This window comes from Oncorhynchus mykiss, chromosome 8 (genome assembly GCF_057628025.1).
Source record: "Oncorhynchus mykiss isolate SJ-2025 chromosome 8, ASM5762802v1, whole genome shotgun sequence".
In the NCBI taxonomy this organism is placed as follows: Eukaryota; Metazoa; Chordata; class Actinopteri; order Salmoniformes; family Salmonidae; genus Oncorhynchus; species Oncorhynchus mykiss.
In genome coordinates this window covers 80,827,382-80,847,944 of record NC_143029.1, presented here as the reverse complement: position 1 = coordinate 80,847,944, position 20,563 = coordinate 80,827,382, and the positions used below count along the sequence as shown (strand labels likewise).

Sequence of the window (20,563 nt, the reverse complement as noted above, 5' to 3'; positions counted from 1 at the left end):
GGTGATGTCAGAGTTGACACGTCCCAAGGATATCGTTTAGATGTTTAGACTAGGCTCTGATACAGGTTTCTTGACTGATACTTTACCCAATTCATATGATATGACAATATGACTATTGGCTGCACTCTATTCTCCTCCAGTGTGATTCCCTACAGCCTTATGTTACCATGAAACTAGGTGCTGTGGCATCTTTTCTGGTAGACTATGAAAGATAGAAATCTGCGACCTTAGATTTCCATAGTTACCGGTATATTCTTGCTTTAGATAGATATTAATCTCGGTTAACCCAGAACTAAAACCTTGCGTAAATTGGTCAACATATTCGAGCAACAGTAGTTGTCACGACGGGATATCTATGTCAGTAATCAAGTTTTCAAGATATATAACTTTCAAAATATAGAAATACAGCCGGTATGATGCATTTTGAAAGTTATATCTTAAAAAAGTTACATCTTGAAAACTTGATTACTGACATGCAAAATATGTTTGGACTATATCAACAATGGAATGAAACAAATACCAAAATATCATTTTTGGGTGGAATTGTCCTTTAAGTACTGCCTTCGCCCCAATCCTAATGCTCCAAATAACCAGTGATGAAAACCCAAAGACCAGAACTTTGTCCCATGCAGCCCACCACTTCGTGACAGATTATACGGTTCTACGAGAGATTAGATAGCTATCCTTGCTAGGAGATTAGATAGCTATCCTTGCTAGGAGATTAGATATCCAATTCCTAGCTAGATTGTTGCTAGCATTTAAACACGCCCCTATCCATATTAACGGGACGGCAGTGGCGAAGGTGGAAAACTTCAAGTTCCTCGGTATACACATCACTGACAATCTGGAATGGTCCACCCACACAGACAGTGTTGTGAAGAAGGCGCAACAGCCACCTCTTCAACCTCAGGAGGCTGAAGAAATTTGGCTTGGCCCCTAAAATCCTCACAAACTTTTACAGATGCACAATTGAGGACATCCTGTCGGGCTGTATCCCTGGTATGGCAACTGCTCCGCCCACAACCACAGGGCTCTCCAGAGGGTGGTGCGGTCTGCCCAACACATCAACCGGGGAAACTACCTGTCCTCCAGGACACCTACAGCACCCGATGTCACAGGAAGGCTAAAAAGATCATCAAGGACATCAACCACCCGAGCCACGGCCTGTTCACCCCGCTGTCACCCAGAAGGCGAGGTCAGTACAGGTGTATCCAAGCTGGGACCAAGAGACTGAAAAACAGCTTCTATCTCAAGGCCATCAGACTGTTAAATGACCATCACTAGCCGGCTTCCACCCAGTTACTCAACCCTGCACCTTAGAGGCTGTTGCCCCATATACATAGACTTGAAATCACTGGCCACTTTAATAATGAAACACTGGTCACTTTAATAATGTTTACATACTGCTTTACACATCTCATATGTATATACTGTATTCTATTCTACTGTATTTTAGTCAATGCCACTCCAACATTGCTCAACCTAATATTTATATATTTCCAATCTTAATTCCAATCTTTTACTTTTAGATTTGTGTGTATTTTTAGATACTACTGCACTGTTGGAGCTAGGAACACAAGCATTTCGCTACACCCGCAATAACATCTGCTAAATATGTGTACGTGACCGATAACATTTGATTTGACTACCCTGCTCACATCCTTTTTTCTGCCATACTAGTGTAATTTACAGCATGATATGTGTGTAAACAATGTGAAAATGAATACTGTACAGTTTTACATAATAGGAAATGCACTTTGATGGGAAGATAATATGGTATGTTTGTCATTTTCCTCATTCCAAAACGTCTTGTCTTCAAATGTCCTTCTCATCCTGAGTATCATTGAGTATGGGTAATGTCATCCTGATTATCATTGTGTATGGGTAATGTCATCCTGATTATCATTGAGTATGGGTAATGTCATCCTGATTATCATTGAGTATGGGTAATGTCATCCTGATTATCATTGAGTATGGTTAATGTCATCCTGATTATCATTGAGTATGGGTAATGTCATCCTGATTATCATTGAGTATGGGTAATGTCATCCTGATTATCATTGAGTATGGGTAATGTCATCCTGATTATCATTGAGTATGGGTAATGTCATCCTGATTATCATTGAGTATGGGTAATGTCATCCTGATTATCATTGAGTATGGGTAATGTCATCCTGATTATCATTGAGTATGGGTAATGTCATCCTGATTATCATTGAGTATGGTTAATGTCATCCTGATTATCATTGAGTATGGTTAATGTCATCCTGATTATCATTGAGTATGGGTAATGTCATCCTGATTATCATTGAGTATGGGTAATGTCATCCTGATTATCATTGAGTATGGGTAATGTCATCTTGATTATCATTGAGTATGGGTAATATCATCCTGATTATCATTGAGTATGGGTAATGTCATCTTGATTATCATTGAGTATGGGTAATGTCATCTTGATTATCATTGAGTATGGGTAATGGGTGTCTGTCCATAGAGTTGACTGGATTCTAGTCTGGTAGTTTGCTCCATTTATGCATTCAAAACAAATGAGCACCCAGATTACTTGAGTAACACATGGTAAGATTTGATTCATATTCTCTATTTTTTTAATATATATATATATATATATATATATATATATATCATTGTTATTTATCTATTTGCTCATTGTATGTGCTCTCCTGTATTGCATCTTCAATGGCATCATATTAAAGTTTAAAAAAACAGTTCATGAAACAACCCCTAGAAAATGGGCATATTTTGTGTAAAGTTCTACCATATCTAGAAAACAAATGGTTGTCTATGCTCTTCCTCTTTTGTCCTCCCTCTCCAATTTCCCAGACCCCTATCAGCACTAGCAACCAGAAGTTATAACTACAACTCATTCCAATTCCATGACTTCGACCTTCCATCCTCTCATGTTGTGTCTGTAAATTGATTATAGTAGGGGAATCCATTTCCCCCTGGAGGCCTGAGCTGAGGGAACAGGGACATGTCGCAGGCAGCTAGCTGTCTGCTGGATGAAGGGCACTTACCATAAGCCTGACTGACACAATACTCTAAGTCTACGTTTACACAGGCCAATCAAATCCGCTCTGAAAAAGATCTCATGTGAAAAGGTCTGATGAGGGGAGAGAAAGAGGACAAACAGAGTGACGGAGGGTGAGGGGAGAGAAAGAGGACAGACAGAGCGACAGAGGGTGAGGGGAGAGAAAGAGGACAGACAGAGCGATAGAGGGTGAGTAGAGAGAAAGAGGACAGACAGAGCGATAGAGGGTGAGGGGAGAGAAAGAGGACAGACAGAGCGATAGAGGGTGAGGGGAGAGAAAGAGGACAGACAGAGCGATAGAGGGTGAGTAGAGAGAAAGAGGACAGAGAGCGATAGAGGGTGAGGGGAGAGAAAGAGGACAGACAGAGCGATAGAGGGTGAGGGGAGAGAAAGAGGACAGACAGAGCGATAGAGAGTGAGGGGAGAGAAAGAGGACAGACAGAGCGATAGAGGGTGAGGGGAGAGAAAGAGGACAGGCAGAGCGATAGAGGGTGAGGGGAGAGAAAGAGGACAGACAGAGCGATAGAGGGTGAGGGGAGAGAAAGAGGACAGACAGAGCGATAGAGGGTGAGGGGAGAGAAAGAGGACAGACAGAGCGATAGAGGGTGAGGGGAGAGAAAGAGGACAGACAGAGCGATAGAGGGTGAGGGGAGAGAAAGAGGACAGACAGAGCGATAGAGGGTGAGGGGAGAGAAAGAGGACAGACAGAGCGATAGAGGGTGAGTGGAGAGAAAGAGGACAGAGAGCGATAGAGGGTGAGGGGAGAGAAAGAGGACAGGGAAAGAGGAGAAAGAGAGAGCAGGGGACTGGGAGGGGGAGACCTGGGGGATGTAGCTCCCATAGGACTATGAAATCAGAGTTGCAATTAGGATCATTGACTAACTGATCAAAACGCTAAATGTTAAATGCTTCCAGTACAGTGGTTTGACCCTGCATACGCTGAGTGACTTCTCAGCACCCAATAACCCCTAACCCCACTGGAAGGGCTATTTAATGACCCCTAACCCCAATGGAAGGGATATTTAATGACCCCTAACCCCACTGGAAGGGTTATTTAATGACCCCTAATACCACTGGAAGGGATATTTAACGACCCTTAATGACCCTTGTGCTTAAGCAATGTTGTACCTTCTGAAAACCTGAGTTAAACCTTGAAACACTGAGTACTTGTACATATCACATTGTTCACTTCATCATTCTCAAAAACAGTGTAAATCCATTGGTACCCCTACTGGAACCAGGGGGCGAGTTGTGTTTTACCTTGAATAAAGGGTCCCTGTTTATGTATCTGGTCATTTAGTGGAGAGAAAAAAGATCTGTACACTTTCAAAATCCCAGATGTTTTGTAATGCCTTGATACGTACTGTAGATGTCGAGGGACCAACCAATGTATATATTCCTTTAGGATTTTTACTCCCCCCCCCCCCCCCCCCCAATAAATCAAAAGAGGCAAAGAAAGAAGAAAGGAGATGTGTTCACTTCCTGAACAATAGAATAAAATAACCATGATGGCAGAGATGACTAGGGAACAACAGAGGATGCAATGCAGACATCCACATCACACAACAGTCAGTATCATCACCAGAATGGTGGAGAAATAGGGGTGGGCTAATTACAACGGCTAAGAAAAGAGACTTTGGGTCCAATCTACAGTAGGTATCAAGGCATTACAAAACATCTGGGATTTTGAAAGTGTACAGACCTTTAAAAAAATAATAATAATACAAATACCATGTATTATTGTAAAGAAATAAAAAGGATTTCTTAACATGGTATTTATTTAATAAGAATAAGGTCAGAAAAGCTGGAATTCTTCATTAATCAAAGGTACATGTGAGGTTTCTCATCCAGTTTTGCTGGTCTGGCCTCTGCATAGATTCTCTCAGTGCCTGGCTGACGTGGGCAGCATTCGTCTCCATTTTACACAACCTCGCCGCTCCATCAGCCCAGCACTGAGAATAGATCACAGAGCGAGTGAGTCAGAGCATAGGGAGGGAGGGGAGCAGATGAGTCAGAGCATAGAGACAGGAAGGGGAAGGAGGGGATAGAGAGCGGAGGAAAGAGAGAGGGCAGGACAACAGAGGAGAGAGTAGGTGAGTCAGACCAGAGAGCGAGTGAGAGAAATTAAAAGATGGAAGGCGACAGAAAAGGTGAGAGGGAGAGAAGTGAGTGATAGGGTGAGGAATTTCAAGGGACGTGATCAGCACAAAAACGAAAAAAGGCTACCAGTGCATTTTCAATCATACAAGATGCCTGACGCCATATTATCCGTTTTCCTGAGGTCTGATGAAACCCATTTCACGTTTTCTGAGCCCCTCATTTCAGTTTCATAGTCAAGAATCACCCTCAATCCCCCATCCCCCTCTGGGGCAAGTGTTTACTCCAACGCCAGTGTAGGTGTGAAATAAACTGCAAAAGCGCATGGTCGTTAAACACCTGCAGTTGAATAACCATACACTGTGTACAAAACATTAGGAACACCTTCCTAATATTGAATTGCACCCCCTTTTGCCCCCAGAATAGCCTCAATTCACCAGTGCATGGACTCTACAAGGTGTGGAAAGCGTTCCACAGGGATGCTGGCCCATACTGACTCCAATGCTTCCCACAGCTGTAAACAGCATTTCAATAGTACTTTAAAGTATTTTTTACTTAAGTAGTTGTTTTGGGTATCTGTACTTTACTATTCATATATTTGACTACTTTTACTTTACTATATTCCTTAAAGATAATGTACTTTTCTCACCAGTTTCCCTGACACCTACAAGTACTCATTACATTTGAAATGTTTAGCAGGACAGGAAAATAGTCCAATTCACACTTATCAAGAGAACATCCCTGGTCACCCTGCTGCCTAAACACACATGCTTCGTTAGTAAATAATGTCCGAGTGTTGGTGTACCCCTGGCTCTCCATACATTTAAAAACAAGAAAATCATGTCATCTGGTTTACTTAATATATGGAATATGAAATTATTTTTACTCTTACTTTTGATACTTAGGTATATTTTAATCCAAATACTTTGACTTTTAAGTAGTATTTTACTGGGTGACTTCCACCCGAGTCATTTTCTATTAAAAGTATCTTTACTTTTACTCAAGTACAACAATTGGGTACTTTTTCCACCACTGCAGTTGTGCCAAGTTGGCTTGATGTCCTTTGGGAGGTGGGCCATTCTTGATACAAACGGGAAACTGCCGAGTGTGGAAAAACTCAGTACCGTTGCAGTTCTTGACACACTCAACCCAGTGTGCCTGGCACCTACTACCATACCCCATTCAAAGGCACCGAAATATTTTGTCTTGCCCATTCACCCTCTGAATGGCACACATACACAATCCATGTCTCAAGGCTTAAAAATAATGATTTAACCCATCCCCTCCCCTTCATCTACACTGATTGAAGTGGATTTAACAAGTGACATTTATAAAGGGATCATAGCCTTCACCTTGATAGTCTAAAAGAAAGAGACTGTGTTCTTAATGTTTTGTACACTCAGTGTATGTTCAGAATATAAAATAAAATGGGAGCCAGACAACACACAGGATTTGGTTGGGACGTGTTTTATATAAATAATAATAAAAAAAGATTTATTGGAAAAAATAAACAAAACCTAATGAACACAATAAAGCCCCTCCCAACACACCAGGGGTGGAGGCCAAGGTTTCAGTCTGTTTGTCTGTCCTTAACTCAGCAGTTTCCCTTTCTCAAAGTTCAATCCAGCATGCAGTTTTTATATCAGTATCACTGTCCTCATAGTTAAAATGAAGAGCTATTCTTTATCAACCTAATTCCTTTTACAACGTGTATCTTTAGGTTCTGTCAAATAAAAGGTTGTCTAAGAACTAAAACCAATGGGGTCAGAGTTCACGAAGGTGGGACTTGCACGGCCAGCCATACCTCCTCTGGGACAGCCTGAGAGGGGAGGACGGAGGGAGCAAAAGAACAGAGGGGGGAACGGAAACACAAAGAGCCACTTCACACAAAGACCCTTGAGGGTACAGTCTTTCTCTGCTGCTCTCTGTCCATCTCTCCGCATGACATCCTTGAATAGTTTGTAGCCAAATGGTTCAGGAGGAACAACATCAGCAGTTCTCTCTCACCCTTGCCAAGGATGGGAAAGATAAACCTAGGAGGAGAGAGAGGCAAGCTTTTATTATAGTTCATTTCATTGTACAACTATTGCATGACAAATAGGATGATTTATGACGTACAGACTTGAAGTCTATTTAAAGGGCTTTGACTTATTTGAGCATCAAAGGCTTATTTGTCACATGTGCACAGGCAAAACACACAGTGTGTCCCTCTGCCTCCGGCGCAAAGCACACAGTGTGTCCCTCTGCCTCCGGCGCAAAGCACACAGTGTGTCCCTCTGCCTCCGGCGCAAAGCACACAGTGTGTCCCTCTGCCTCCGGCGCAAAGCACACAGTGTGTCCCTCTGCCTCCGGCGCAAAGCACACAGTGTGTCCCTCTGCCTCCGGCGCAAAGCACACAGTGTGTCCCTCTGCCTCCGGCGCAAAGCACACAGTGTGTCCCTCTGCCTCCGGCGCAAAGCACACAGTGTGTCCCTCTGCCTCCGGCGCAAAGCACACAGTGTGTCCCTCTGCCTCCGGCGCAAAGCACACAGTGTGTCCCTCTGCCTCCGGCGCAAAGCACACAGTGTGTCCCTCTGCCTCCGGCGCAAAGCACACAGTGTGTCCCTCTGCCTCCGGCGCAAAGCACACAGTGTGTCCCTCTGCCTCCGGCGCAAAGCACACAGTGTGCCCCTCTGCCTCCGGCGCAAAGCACACAGTGTGCCCCTCTGCCTCCGGCGCAAAGCACACAGTGTGCCCCTCTGCCTCCGGCGCAAAGCACACAGTGTGCCCCTCTGCCTCCGGCGCAAAGCACACAGTGTGCCCCTCTGCCTCCGGCGCAAAGCACACAGTGTGCCCCTCTGCCTCCGGCGCAAAGCACACAGTGTGCACCTCTGCCTCCGGCGCAAAGCACACAGTGTGTCCCTCTGCCTCCGGCGCAAAGCACACAGTGTGTCCCTCTGCCTCCGGCGCAAAGCACACAGTGTGTCCCTCTGCCTCCGGCGCAAAGCACACAGTGTGTCCCTCTGCCTCCGGCGCAAAGCACAGTGTGTCCCTCTGCCTCCGGCGCAAAGCACAGAAAGCAGCTGAATAAAGGGGGGGGGGGGGGGGGGGTAGAGAGAAAGGGGAGAGGCAGCGAGAGGGAGGGGCAGCAAGAGGGAGAGGCAGCGAGAGGGAGGGGCAGCGAGAGGGAGGGGGAGAGGGGCAGCGAGAGGGAGGGGCAGCGAGAGGGAGAGGGGCAGCGAGAGGGAGGGGCAGTGAGAGGGAGGGGCAGCGAGAGGGAGGGAGGTGCAGCGCGAGCACATGCAGCGAGAGAGAGGGAGGTGCAGCGCGAGCACGAGCAGGAGCGAGCAAGAGACAATATCCTGCCTGCAGCCCACTCCATCTAGACCAGTGTGAGTCATCCCTATAACACATTAATACAGAGACTGCTGCATATCCAACCAAGTAGCTCTGCAGTGTGTGCGTGTGTTTTATGATTGCCAGTGGAAAGACGGTGTGTGCGAGTGTGTGTGAACCTCAGTCCCTAGGAGGATGCCTGGGGAGCAGTGATGTCGTAGAGATGACTCAGAGAAGCCTTGAATCAGTTTCTCTCATCTCTTCCCTTCCCTTTCTCCCTGCCTTCCCAGTCTCCCTCCCTTCCCCTTCTCCCTGCCTTCCCACACAGGTGGACCGGTGAGGGTAAATATTTTTGCAAGAGTGCTTAAAATATCACACCTACAGTCGTGGCCAACAGTTTTGAGAATGACACAAATATTAATTTCCACAAAGTTTGCTGCTTCAGTGACTTTAGAGATTTGTCAGATGTTACTACAGAATTATAATTACAAGCATTTCATACGTGTCAAAGGCTTTTATTGACAATTACATGAAATTGATGCAAAGAGTCAATATTTGCAATGTTGACCATTCTTTTTCAAGACCTCTGCAATCTACCCTGGCATGCTGTCAATTAACTTCTGGGCCACATCCTGACTGATGGCAGCCCATTCTTGCTTAATCAATGCTTGGAGTTTGTCAGAATTTGTGGGGTTTTGTTTGTCTATCCGCCTTTTGAGGATTGACCACAAGTTGTCAATGTGATTAAGATCTGGGGAGTTTCCTGCCATGGACCCAAAATATTGATGATTTGTTCCCCGAGCCACTTAGTTATCACTATTAGCTTATGGCAAGGTGCTCAATCTTGCTGGAAAAGGCATTGTTCGTCACCAAACTGTTCCTGGATGGTTGGGAGAAGTTTCTCTAGGAGGATGTGTTGGTACCATTCTTGACCATTCTTACATGGCTGTGTTCTTAGGCAAAATTGTGAGTGAGCCCACTCCCTTGGCTGAGAAGCAACCCCACACATGAATAAAAAAAAAAAATGTTTTTATTTGAATGAGTCTCAGGATGCTTTACTGTTGGCTTGACACAGGACTGATGGTAGAGCTCACCTCGTCTTCTCTGGACAAGCTTTTTTACGGATGTCCCAAACAATCGGAAAGGGGTTTCAGAGAAAATGACTTTACCCCAGTCCTCAGCAGTCCAATCCCTGCACCTTTTGCAGAATATCAGTCTGTCCCTGATGTTTTTCCTGGAGAGAAGTGGCTTCTTTGCTGCCCTTCTTGACACCAGGCCATCCTCCAAAACTCTTCACCTCACTGTGCGTGCAGATGCACGCACACCAGCCTGCTGTCATTCCTGAGCAAGCTCTGTACTGGTGGTGCCCCGAATCAACTTTAGGAGACGGTTCTAGCGCCTGATGGACTTTCTTGGGCGCCCTGAAGCCTTCTTCACAACAATTGAACCGCTCTCCTTGAAGTTCTTGATGATCCGATAAATGGTTGATTTAGGTGCAATCTTACTGGCACCAATATCCTTGCCTGTGAAGCCCTTTTTGTGCAAAGCAATGATGACGGCACGTGTTTCCTTGAAGGTAACCATGATTGACAGAGGAAGAACAATGATTCCAAGCACCACCCTCCTTTTGAAGCTTCCAGTCTGTTATTCGAACTCAGTCAGCGTAATAGAGTGATCTCCAGCCTTGTCCTCGTCAACACTCACACCTGTGTTATCGAGAGAATCACTGACATGATGTCAGCTGGTCCTTTTCTGGCAGGGCTGAAATGCAGTGGAAATGTTTTTTAGGGATTCAGTTCATTTGCATGACAAAGAGGGACTTTGCAATTAATTGCAATTCATCTGATCACTCTTCATAACATTCTGGAGTATATGCAAATTGCCATCATACAAACTGAGGCAGCAGACTGAAAATGAATATGTGTCATTCTCAACTTTTGGCCACGACTGTACACACACACGGTTATTATAGTTGATAATATATATTTTTTAAATTGTTTAGTTTGTTAGCTTTCTGACCTGATTTACTAGTTTATTTACTTTGAGAAAAACATTCTTATTTCATTTGTTTCTATTATTTTGTTTATTTTTAGTGTTAAGGACAGAAAGTAGCATATACATGGGAGGCTAGCAGCCATTTATGTGATGAATAGTTGTTTTTTGGGATGTCACTTCTTGCCTTCTAGTTCACCATAAACACAAAGGTTACGAACAGAAAGCCATTGAAGCACCCAATGTTGAGTAGGCCTTCTCCCTCTTATGAATGTGCTTGAAGTTGAATGCACACACACACACACTTAAAGCATTCTAAATGAGCGACTAGGGGGAAAAAATAACTTGTCCAACCAATGTTAGGAATTACTCTAATCATATGTACTGTTCAGATAAACTTTACACATACAGTCCTACACATTCTCCCACCCAAACCCTTTAACTGGGTGAGTTCGTTTTGCATGGACTGGTGCACTGGGTAGGCGGAGTTGGCACATTTTAGACCATTCAAATTGGTCCTTAAGTGAAATCTCCACCCACCCGGGGCACCGGGCCATGCAAAACGAACTCGCCCACTTACTCACGCTCTCACACACCCCACTCTTTAAACGGATCTCTGAGTAGCCTATTGCCTTTGCAGTTCTTCCTTTGCCATCTAAATTAGTGCAAAGCCTAGTCAGTGATCAAGTTCTCAGTTTGCTAGCTAGGTAGGTAACATGACTAGCTAGCTAAACCAATGTAGTTTTATGAAACACCAAAAATAGCGTCTCGTGAGTAGTTTAAAACGGCCAGCGACATGCGCACGAATCCGTGGCAGAAAGAAAGCGCCCCGGTAATATTGGCCTTAACTTTGACATGATTTTGGCTAGAGGCACACGGTCTTTAGCGCTGTAAAATCATCATGCCTGTTCACCCCGTTATCATCCAGAAGGCGAGGTCAGTACAGGTGCATCAAAGCGGGACCGAGAGACTGAAAAACAGCTTCTATCTCAAGGCCATCAGACTGTTAAACAGCCATCACTAACACAGAGATGCTGCTGCCAATATACAGACTAAAATCACTGGCCACTTAAATAAACAGACTTAATAAAGGCATCAGTCACTTTAATAACGGCACTTTAATAATGTTCACATAGAGGTATCGCTAGTCACTTTAAATAATGCCACTTTTAATCATGTTTACATATCCTACATTACTCATCTCATGTACAGTTGAAGTCGGAAGATCACATACACTTAGGTTGGAGTCATTAAAACTCCTTTATCAACCACTCCACAAATTTCTTGTTGACAAACTATATTTTTGGCAAGTCGGTTAGGACATCTACTTTGTACTTGAGGCAAGTAATTTTTCCAACAATTGTTTAGACAGATTATTTCACTGTATCACGGTGACAGGGCAAGACAGGGCATTTTTACTAGGATTAAAATGTCAGGAATTGTGAAAAACTGAGTTTAAATGTATTTGGCTAAGGTGTATGTAAACTTCGACTTCAACTGTATATACTGTATTCTACACCATCTACTGCATCTGCCTGTCATCGCTCATCCATATATTTAAGTCTTATTCATCCCTTTACATTTGTATAATTGTTGTGAATTTGTTAGATTACTAGTTAGATTTTACTGCACTGTGGAAACTAGAGGCACAAGCATTTCACTACACTCGCATTAACATCTGCTAACCATGTGTATGTGACCAATAACATTAGATTTTTAAAGACACAAACATTGACTGAAGCCAAATGTTTATTACTAGCCCAAGGTACACTACATGACCAAAAGTAAGTGGACACCTGTTCACCGAACAACTCATTCCAAAATTATGGAAACCCATTTCATTAAGCTCCCGACAAACAGTTCTTGTGCTGAGGTATCTTTCAGAGGCAGTTTGAAACTTGGTAGTGAGTGCTGCAACCGAGGACAGACGAATCCAATAACTTGAAGGGGTGTCCCAATACTTTTGGATGTATAGTGTAGATCACAGCCAGTCATTTCCAATGGGAGAAAATTAATCATAGTGGGCAGACCCAAGCAAGAGCTAGCGAGGTCCTATTAGTGCGTTCTAGCATGCATTTGCATATTTCCGTTAGGGAACGCCAATAACTAAATTCGCCCTTGCGCTCCTAAAGAACGCCATTTTTTAAAATTACTTTGGCAAAGGGTAAAATCTACAAAACTTAAGTCCACTCAGATTCTAACGGATTCTAGTTTTGGAAACAGAAAACTGTATTGAGATATGTTTAATCGATGAGAAAATTCACAGAACGTCGGCCAAAATCCATCTCGCTCCATCTTCTCCCACTGGGCTTCCTTTCATTACCATATTTGGTAGTGAGTGGAAACACCAACTAGATGCTTCACATGTATACATCCGGTGAAATATCTGGCTCATTGTTCCATCTGTGCTGAAGCTGTGATCCGTTCTGCGCTTAAAAGGGTCAGTGAGGAAACATGTGCGCTTAAAAAAAGGTTCCGTGCATTGAAGAAAAAAGTTTCCGCTGATAAACCGCTCCTGTGTTAATGTGGTAACTTTGACAGCCCTAGTTTAAATGAGAAAGTCAATCTCAATGGGACTTTAAAAGGATTAGCGCCGAGACTGGTAATAGAAATATGGTCAACTGACCCACTGGTGGTTTAGGGTTTGCTGTCGCCATTGTTCACACTCCACGCCAGCCCTTTGGCTAGCAGATTACTTCCCCGTTAGCACGCAACAGCTAGTGAGTGATGCACAAGATAGGGATGTTTCAAATAGGCCTATCACCTGGCAGCATTTACCCACCAGATTCAGAATCTTAAAAAAATATATGTTTTTAATAGCTTGAAAACCCATTGGATGTTTCCCAGAAGTTCAGGGGAAACTTCAACCGAACATAATTCATGATGGTTTTTATTTTAGTTAGTTGGAGTCAAAGTAGTCCAGTAGTTTTTCAAAACGGGTTTGTTAATCATTTTATTTCAGTTTACGAAAAAAAAATAATTCAGGATTAGTTTTAATTTCCTACAATAACCTTGCGACACACAAACCTACACACACACCCTTCTCACCAGATGGGTTGTTGAGGTGGGGTCATTGCTGTTTGCAGGTGGAGAACTTGCGTATCTTGCTGGCTGTGGAGACTCCTTTGCGGGAGGGATTGGATGAGGAGGAGGACCTGCGCTCTGGCTTGGCCTTGCTCTCCGTCCCGTTTACACACACAGGCTTGGCCTGGGCCCGGCTCAGATCCACCTCAGCCTCATCCAAATCCTCCTCTGGTACCTGCCCTGGAGGACAGAGAGAGAGAATATAGGCCGGTCAACACAAACACAGAGACAAACACCATGAACATCTGCAGAGGCAATCACACACCACCTTCAGATAATCTACTGCTTTCATCATGTAGAAAGCGCATTTATAAAAACATGTTTTGAGAGAGACGAGACCTTTAGAATAAAACTCTTCCTCCTCAATAGCACTAAAATATCAAAGCAGATAGAGACTGGGGGACAAAACATTGTCAAAAGAAAACCCCACCAGAAAATCCATTGAGTGACTGACTGCTTCATCAGATTTCATCTATTGATCTTTCTGACCAGTCGGGTCAAAAGATCAATGGCGATTGGGCCAGTGAGAGCAGATGGTAAGAAGAGACAACCAATCAGAGTGGTAATGGAGTTGTGTCTGCACAGTTAAACCCTTTTAAAGTTGTTTTTTTCTCAATACATTTACAGATACCAGAGCAGAAGGCCAAAGCTGTGTGCCAACTAATCAGTTTGAAATGTCACCTTATTTAAGGTGTGTTTAGCAGACAGACAGAGATTGTGGCTCTGAGCTAATGTTATGAGTTAGTGTTGACTGTTGAGTGAGTGCGTGTGTGTGGGTGGGAGAGTGGTGCCTGGAATCACCATTCATACTCCCACACTGTAAGCTATTATTAGATGCATTCACCCACTGCCATTCAAGCTCTCTGTGGTGCCATTGAAAATGTTTTTTTTTGTAGGTCATCAAGCTTCAAAGCGACAAGGACTACTGCCATTATGTTATCATTTCCCTTGTTGCCTAGCAACACATTTATGAAAGAAGGAAAGACTAGCTAACGAGTTCAGAATTCTGCACGGATGGCGGTCCCGTGTGGCTCAATTGGTAGAGCATGACGTTTGCAACGCCAGGGTTGTGGGTTCGATTCTCACGGGGGACCAGTGCGAAAATGTATGCACTCACTACTAAGTCGCTCTGGATAAGAGCCTCTGCTAAATGACTAACATGTTAAATGTTTAAATCCTCGTAAGCCATTATAACCAACTGACTCAGCAAAGAGGATTATTTATTGATGTAGAAGTGCAACTGTCGACAAAAATGTCTACAGTGCAACAACTGAGGGAAAATGTTACATTTCCATTAGAAGGGTTTTCCCAGAGCTGTATGATATACAACACTTAACAGTCTAGACTGGTTACGTCACCTACAAGTGGAATACACTATTAAAGGACAACTGAATCCTGTCAAGACTGCAACACTCCTTCCTCAAGCCTTTTAAATGGAACTGACGTCTACCCTCCCTCTATATCAACTCCTCTCGCTGACCCCGTATGTATGTATGTCCCTCTCTCTCTCTCTCTTTCGCTCCCACTCATTTTTAGTGTGTGTGTGTGTGTGTGTCACACACAGTATTTCTCTCTGTGCCTACCTGGCACAGTGAAGTCCTGAGTGTAGATGATGTCATCCTCCTGGTCATAGAACTCCTGGTCCTCTTCCTCGGTGTAGCCGTGCAGGTCTTCCAGGTAGGGCACCACCGTCATGCTGCGCCACACGTCCCGGCTCTCCGCGCTGGCTGGGATGGGCACCGGGGGCTCCGTTGGTGGGTGTTTTTTACGTACCCAGCTGGGGAAGAATGGAAGGGAGGGGGTATTGTATTAGTAGTTACTAAACTAGTCTTGGCACAACATCTTACTTAGGTAAGCCAGTTGGTTAGCCTTATACCGACCCAATACGCTGACCCACAGTGGTTTGTATCATGACTGAAGTCAGTATTCATATGGCGTCACCTAGCTACATTTTAATGCAACCCAACCAGATATGGAAACGGAGTGTGTATTTCAGAGCGTGACGAATGGGGTTGGTTTACTTCTGCCTTCCTGCTTTTCTTTCCTTCACGGCACCGTGCTGCTATAAAGAGTTGAAATGAGGCAGCAGAGACAGCTGTGGAGGGTCTTTCAGTAGAAGGGCTGCCGAGGAGGGTGATTAAGGTTATTTTTCTCCCGCTCTCTATCCCTCAAGTTCATTTCTTTCCCTTTCACCCTCTTTTTCTCTCATTCGCTCCACAAATTGCAGGAGGGTCAAGAACCCCTTTGTTGCACAAGGATGCCTCTGTCATTAGTAACCATGGAAACGAAGTCTCATCGCAGTCGTTGGAGCTCGTTTTAGTTAAGAGGGTTAAAACCCAGAGAGTCCTCTCAAACTGCAGTCTCCTTCTCCTTGAACACACAGAAAGGGAGAAAATGGATTTCAGCATGCTTTGAACAGCTTCTCTCCCCCTCCCCCTCCATTCTCCCTCTAATCCACTGATGTCATCGGAGCACCACGTCAGTATCAGTGAGCCTCAGAAATGGACAGTGTAACTAATAATAATATTAAGCCTATGATGGGACATGTTGGGGTTTAGTAATTAAGGCTTTTAATGTCACAATGGATAATGAAATAGACAATATCGCATACCAATAAAAAACAATATGGTTCCTCCGTTTCCAGTGTACCATTTCATTTTGAAGCAGCTAGACTGCACCACAAGGTATGCTAAATTACCCATTTTCTGAAGAACACACACACAGATCAGTAATCTGAAGTCTCTCCAAGGCATTTTCTGTTATTTTCTGAGGTTGAAGGCTGCTGGTGGCACCTTAGGGCTCATAGTAGGGTTCATAGTAGGGCTCATAGTAATAGCTGGAACTTTATCAAATGCATCATAAACATAATTTCCATGTGTTCGATCCCATTACATTCACTCTCAGCCATTAATATGAACACAGTGTGGCTACATCTGCTACCTCATGTCTCAGTCGGTCTGTCCCCGATGCTGGAAGAGCAGTGGAACCAGAGAATCACACCACAGTCATTCTAACTCTGTGTGGAACTCTAGATCAGTCTGATACTAACAGTGACAGGGTTCACAGCATCGCTAAGGGCAAAGAGAGCACAGCCTTCTGTATGGACTGTGGCATGGTCAGGGTGACGGCCATTTAAGTTCAATCGAATCAGAAGATGAAAGAAATTAAAGTAAAGACTTTGGTCTATTTTCAACATGGATTACTTCAGTCACTTACTTGTGTTGCCTGATGTGCTGTATGGAAAACCTCTTGACGGGATCATATTCAAGCATTCCTGGTAAAGACAAACAAGCAGAATGTAAGAACAGAGGAACGGTGGAGAAAATAAGAAATGGGGGGAATAAATGTATTCTATAGAGGAAGAGAAAACATTTCACTGTATACCACATCTGTTAGGAGACGGCAAGAAACAGGGAACCTATCACCTACGCCGAATTAAACCCTCTACGCCGAATCAAAGCACTAACAGCCCTATAAGGATCTGCATTTCCCCATCCTTACTACAGCCCATCTTTCTCTCCATACTTACTATGCCGTAGCCAGCTGCAAAGACAAGGTGGAGGCTATCCCAGGACAGACAATGGAGACATGAACTGCCCACAATACAAATACAATAACAAAATGTCACTAGAGCATCGTAAAATGCCACAATAAGGTTCCCACAGTGCTGCAGCAAAGAAATAATAAATGTGATCTCTCATATATATTGATTAGCCTACACTAGGGCTGAAAGGCGGGAACCCTTCTACCGAGATTAACCGCCCAAAACCTTTTTCCCGGGTTAAATAACTGCCAGAAACCAATAAATAATAATCAATTATTTGTATGAACAGCATGGCGTGAAATGGAACTGTTAAATGTTATGCTCTGTCTAAATGTGGCTGCTCTATAGCCTCTGTATGGTGAATCAACGCTCAGGGTGGGGAGTCAGCTCATTTCACTATGGAGCGCAGTTCACAACGCATGTAGACCTATCATGGTCTCTTTTCCCTTTTTTTGACAGGTAGGCCTACATTTGCTGCAGCATAGCTGATGCTACAGTACTATGAAGACCGAATGTGTGTCTAATTTACCAATCTCCATCTGGATGTCGGGGGTCACCTTATTTTTTTAAATTGTAAAGATAATTCTTATTTTAATTGCAGCTGCAGAGTTAAAATAAAAAAAACTGAAAGTATTCAGACCATTTGCTATGAGACTCAACAGATTACCTCAACTAGGCTGTACTCCCGCACACCAACTCGGTATCGGTGCCCCCTGTATATAGCCTCATTCCTGTTATTCTTATTGTGTTACTTTTTATTTTAGCCTACTTGGTAAATATTTTCTTCTTGGTTAAGGGCTTGTAAGTAAGCATTTCACAGTAAAGTCTACACTTGTGGCAAATAAAGTTTGATTTGGAAAGGCACACACCCGTTTATATAAAAAGGGTCCATGTCAGAGCAAAAACCAGGCCATGAGGTCAAATGAATTGTCCGTAGAGCTCCAAGACAGGATTGGGTGGAGGCACAGATCTGGGCAAGGGTACGAAAACATTTCTGCAGTATTAAAAAAAGGTGCCCAAGAACACAGTGGTCTCCATCATTCTTAAACGGAAGATGTTTAGGACCACCAAGACTCTTCCTAGAGCTGGCCGCCCTGCCAAACTGAGCAATCAGGGGAGAAGGGCCTTGGTCAGGGAGGAGACCAAGAACCCGATGGTCACTCTGACAGAGCTCTAGAGTTCCTCTGTGGAGATGGGAGAACCTTCTATCTCTGCACCACTCCACCAATCTGTCCTTTATAGTAGAGTGGCCAGATGGATGTCACTCCTCAGTAAAAAGGCACATGGCAGCCGGCTTGGAATTTGCCAAAAGTGTCACGTCTGGAGGAAACCAGACACCGCTCATCACCAGGCCAAAACTATCCCTACGGTGAAGCATGGTGGTGGCAGAATCATGCTGTGTGGATATTTTTCAGCGGCAGGGACTGGGAGACTAGTCAGGATTGAGGGCAAGAACAAAGTAACCTACTCCAGAGCACTCAGGACCTCAGACTGTGGGCAAAGGTTCATCTTCCAACAGGACAACGACCCTAAGCACAAAGCCAACACAATGCAGGAGTGCCTTCGGGACAAGTCTGAATGTCCTTGAGTGGCCAACCCAGAGACCGGACTTAAACCCGATTGAAAATCTCTGGAGAGACCTGAAAATGGCTGTGCAGCGACACTTCCCATCCATCCTGACAGAGCTTGAGGGGACCTGCAGAGAAGAATAGGAGAAACTCCCCAAATACGTGTGCCAAGCTTGTAGCATCATACCCAATTGCTGCCAAAATGTGCTTCAACACAATAATGAGTAAAGGGTCTGAATACTTATGTAAATGTAAATGTATTGGTATTTTATTTTGAATAAATTTGCAAAGAAAATCTAAAACCCATTTGGGGTATTGTGTGTCGATTGATGAGGAAATAAAACAATTTAATAAAAAAACTTTAGAATAGCCCTTACACAGCCTGGAGGTGTGTTTTGGGTCATTGTCCTGTTGAAAAACAAATGATAGTGGGACTAAGTGCAAACCAGATATGATGGCGTATCACTGCAGAATGCTGTGGTAGTCATGCCTTGAATTCTAAATAAACAGACAGTGTCTTCAGCAAAGCACCCCCACCTCTATGCTTCATGAGAGCCAGTTTCATCATAGCGCATGATGGTTTTTGCAACTGCACTTGAAGAAACTTTCAAAGTTCTTGAAATTTTCCGGATTGAAGTAATGATGGACTGTCGGTTCTCTTTGCTTATTTGAGCTGTTCTTGCCATAATATGGACTCAGTCTTTTACCAAATAGGGCTATCTTCTGTACACCACCCCTACCTTGTCACATCAACTGATTGGCTCAAACGCAATAAGGAAACAAATTCCACAAATTAACTTAACAAGGCACACCTGTTAATTGAAATGCATTCCAGGTGACTATCTCATGAAGCTGGTTGAGAGAATGCCAAGAGTGTGCAAAACTGTCAAGGCAAAGGGTGCCTACTTTGAAGAATCTCAAATATATTTTGATTTCTTTAACTCTTTTTTGGTTACTTCATGATTCCATGTGTGTTATTTCATAGTTTAGGTCTTCACTATTATTCTACAATGTTTACTTGTAGAACTTGTAGAACTTGTAGAAATAAAATAAAAACTTAGGTGTGTCCAAACTTGTGACTGTGTATAGGAGTGCGAGAGAGATCCTAGCCTACCCATTTCAGGTAATACATTCTATGCAGTATTAACCTTATATTTAGCTAATTAATAATGGGCTATGAATAATATGCTTCTAACTTGTAGCCTGTGTCTCTAACGCAACATGCGTGTTCTCCCATGGCCTCTCCTTAGCTCTTGCAGTCCCATGTAAGAAAAGCTAGACTAGAATAGGTCGCTTGACTTTTTGTTGTTGTTGCATATCTTACACCAAGACTATTTGAACGGGGACACAAGTTCTTTTTCACTGAATGTTGAATACAGCAGCCAATAGAACTCACGGGTAGTTTGAATGTTGAATACAGCAGCCAATAGAACTCACGGGTAGTTTGAAAGTTGAATACAGCAGCCAATAGAACTCACGGGTAGTTTGAATGTTGAATACAGCAGCCAATAGAACTCACGGGTAGTTTGAATGTTGAATACAGCAGCCAATAGAACTCACGGGTAGTTTGAATGTTGAATACAGCAGCCAATAGAACTCACGGGTAGTTTGAATGTTGAATACAGCAGCCAATAGAACTCACGGGTAGTTTGAATGTTGAATACAGCAGCCAATAGAACTCACGGGTAGTTTGAATGTTGAATACAGCAGCCAATAGAACTCACGGGTAGTTTGAATGTTGAATACAGCAGCCAATAGAACTCACGGGTAGTTTGAATGTTGAATACAGCAGCCAATAGAACTCACGGGTAGTTTGAAAGTTGAATACAGCAGCCAATAGAACTCACGGGTAGTTTGAAAGAAGAGCGGATGCGTGATGGGTATAGGCTATAGCAGTTATTTGTTCAGACCCAT

The 20,563-nt window shown here is 43.6% G+C and overlaps 1 protein-coding gene across 2 annotated transcripts in view; it reads right to left on the bottom strand.

Annotated features, from left to right (window-relative positions):
* Nucleotides 1-6,597: 6,597 nt before the first annotated feature.
* The window catches only part of LOC110530706 (serine/threonine-protein kinase STK11), a 33,786-nt gene continuing 19,820 nt past the window's right edge, over nucleotides 6,598-20,563 (bottom strand). The window contains exons 8-12 of one of the 2 annotated variants that reach the window (XR_016482656.1): nucleotides 16,754-16,811; nucleotides 15,559-15,907; nucleotides 15,121-15,314; nucleotides 13,502-13,717; nucleotides 6,598-7,179 (exon numbers count right to left, since the gene is read on the bottom strand). Coding sequence is in view for 1 of the 2 variants with exons in the window: in XM_090182741.1 (XP_090038867.1) it covers nucleotides 13,524-13,717; nucleotides 15,121-15,314; nucleotides 16,754-16,811 (446 nt within the window). In the remaining variant the exon portion in view is untranslated. The remainder of the gene's footprint in view (nucleotides 7,180-13,501; nucleotides 13,718-15,120; nucleotides 15,315-15,558; nucleotides 15,908-16,753; nucleotides 16,812-20,563) is intronic. The other variant, XM_090182741.1, reaches the window with a different exon arrangement.